Source organism: Bombus impatiens, unplaced genomic scaffold, assembly GCF_000188095.3.
Source record: "Bombus impatiens unplaced genomic scaffold, BIMP_2.2 scf_0361, whole genome shotgun sequence".
Classification (NCBI taxonomy): Eukaryota; Metazoa; Arthropoda; class Insecta; order Hymenoptera; family Apidae; genus Bombus; species Bombus impatiens.
Window position 1 is genome coordinate 415,973 of NT_176780.1, and position 752 is coordinate 416,724.

The following is a 752-nucleotide window of genomic DNA, read 5'->3' on the forward strand; positions in this document are numbered from 1 at the left end:
CGCTCGCTGATCGCGGTCGTCGAGCGGCGCTCGGCGTCGCGTCGTGGCGGTCGATCGGAATCTCGATTCTCCGTCGTTCTTTCTTACTTACGTGATACACAGCTATCGATATCCAGTGGGATCGATCGTGCGCGCATCGAAGGTCAAATATCTATGGGAGGTCGACGGTTCGGCCGGCCTTTCCCCAGCCGCGTTGTGTTAGGTCAGCGAAGCCATCGTCGCAACGTCCCTCTCGGTTTCCTCGCGCACATATTCCTGCACACTTTAAACAACCTTCCTTTAACATCGTGCGCCCCTAACCTGTTCGCGATTCGCACGGCCGTCTATTCGCGAGCGATGATCGCGCATCGCGTTCTCCACAGCGCTTTTCCAACGCGAACGCGACTCCCGACGTTGTTTCTTACGCTCTTTTCACACTTGCACCGGCCTTCCGTCTCCGCGCGTCTCCGTTCCATTTCGTTCGAATTTCGGGGCGCGATAATTCGACATCGCGCTCTATCGCTAGTCGCGCGGCTCCTCGTCGCGCTTCCCTTCGAATTTCCACTCCGTGGAAAGTGGAAAAAAAAAAAGCGGAGAAATCCGTTCCGTCCTGCTGCTAAATCACGCGTTTCTTCTTCCCTTTTCGGTTGTTTTCTTTTTGTTTTTTCTCAAGTGCGCAGGAATGCGTGCGAGAAAGAACGCGGCGGCGTTGGCGTTCGCGCCGTCCGTTTCCTTCGCATTCTCTTTCTCCTTCCCCTCCCCCACCCCCGACT

At 56.1% G+C, this 752-nt stretch overlaps 2 protein-coding genes across 11 annotated transcripts in view; one reads left to right on the top strand and one right to left on the bottom strand.

Moving 5' to 3' along the window:
• LOC105680803 (rRNA 2'-O-methyltransferase fibrillarin-like) overlaps nucleotides 1-752 on the top strand; it is a 17,778-nt gene that overhangs the window by 5,908 nt on the left and 11,118 nt on the right. The gene's annotated exons all lie outside the window — the stretch shown is intronic.
• LOC100746734 (BMP-binding endothelial regulator protein) overlaps nucleotides 1-752 on the bottom strand; it is a 14,191-nt gene that overhangs the window by 4,035 nt on the left and 9,404 nt on the right. For 2 of the 8 annotated variants that reach the window (XM_024367758.2, XM_012385895.3), the window contains one exon: nucleotides 92-262. The exons of the other annotated variants lie outside the window; for them this stretch is intronic. In XM_024367758.2, coding sequence (XP_024223526.1) covers nucleotides 92-137 — 46 coding nt within the window. In that variant the 5' untranslated portion in view covers nucleotides 138-262. The remainder of the gene's footprint in view (nucleotides 1-91; nucleotides 263-752) is intronic. 8 annotated transcript variants of the gene reach the window in all.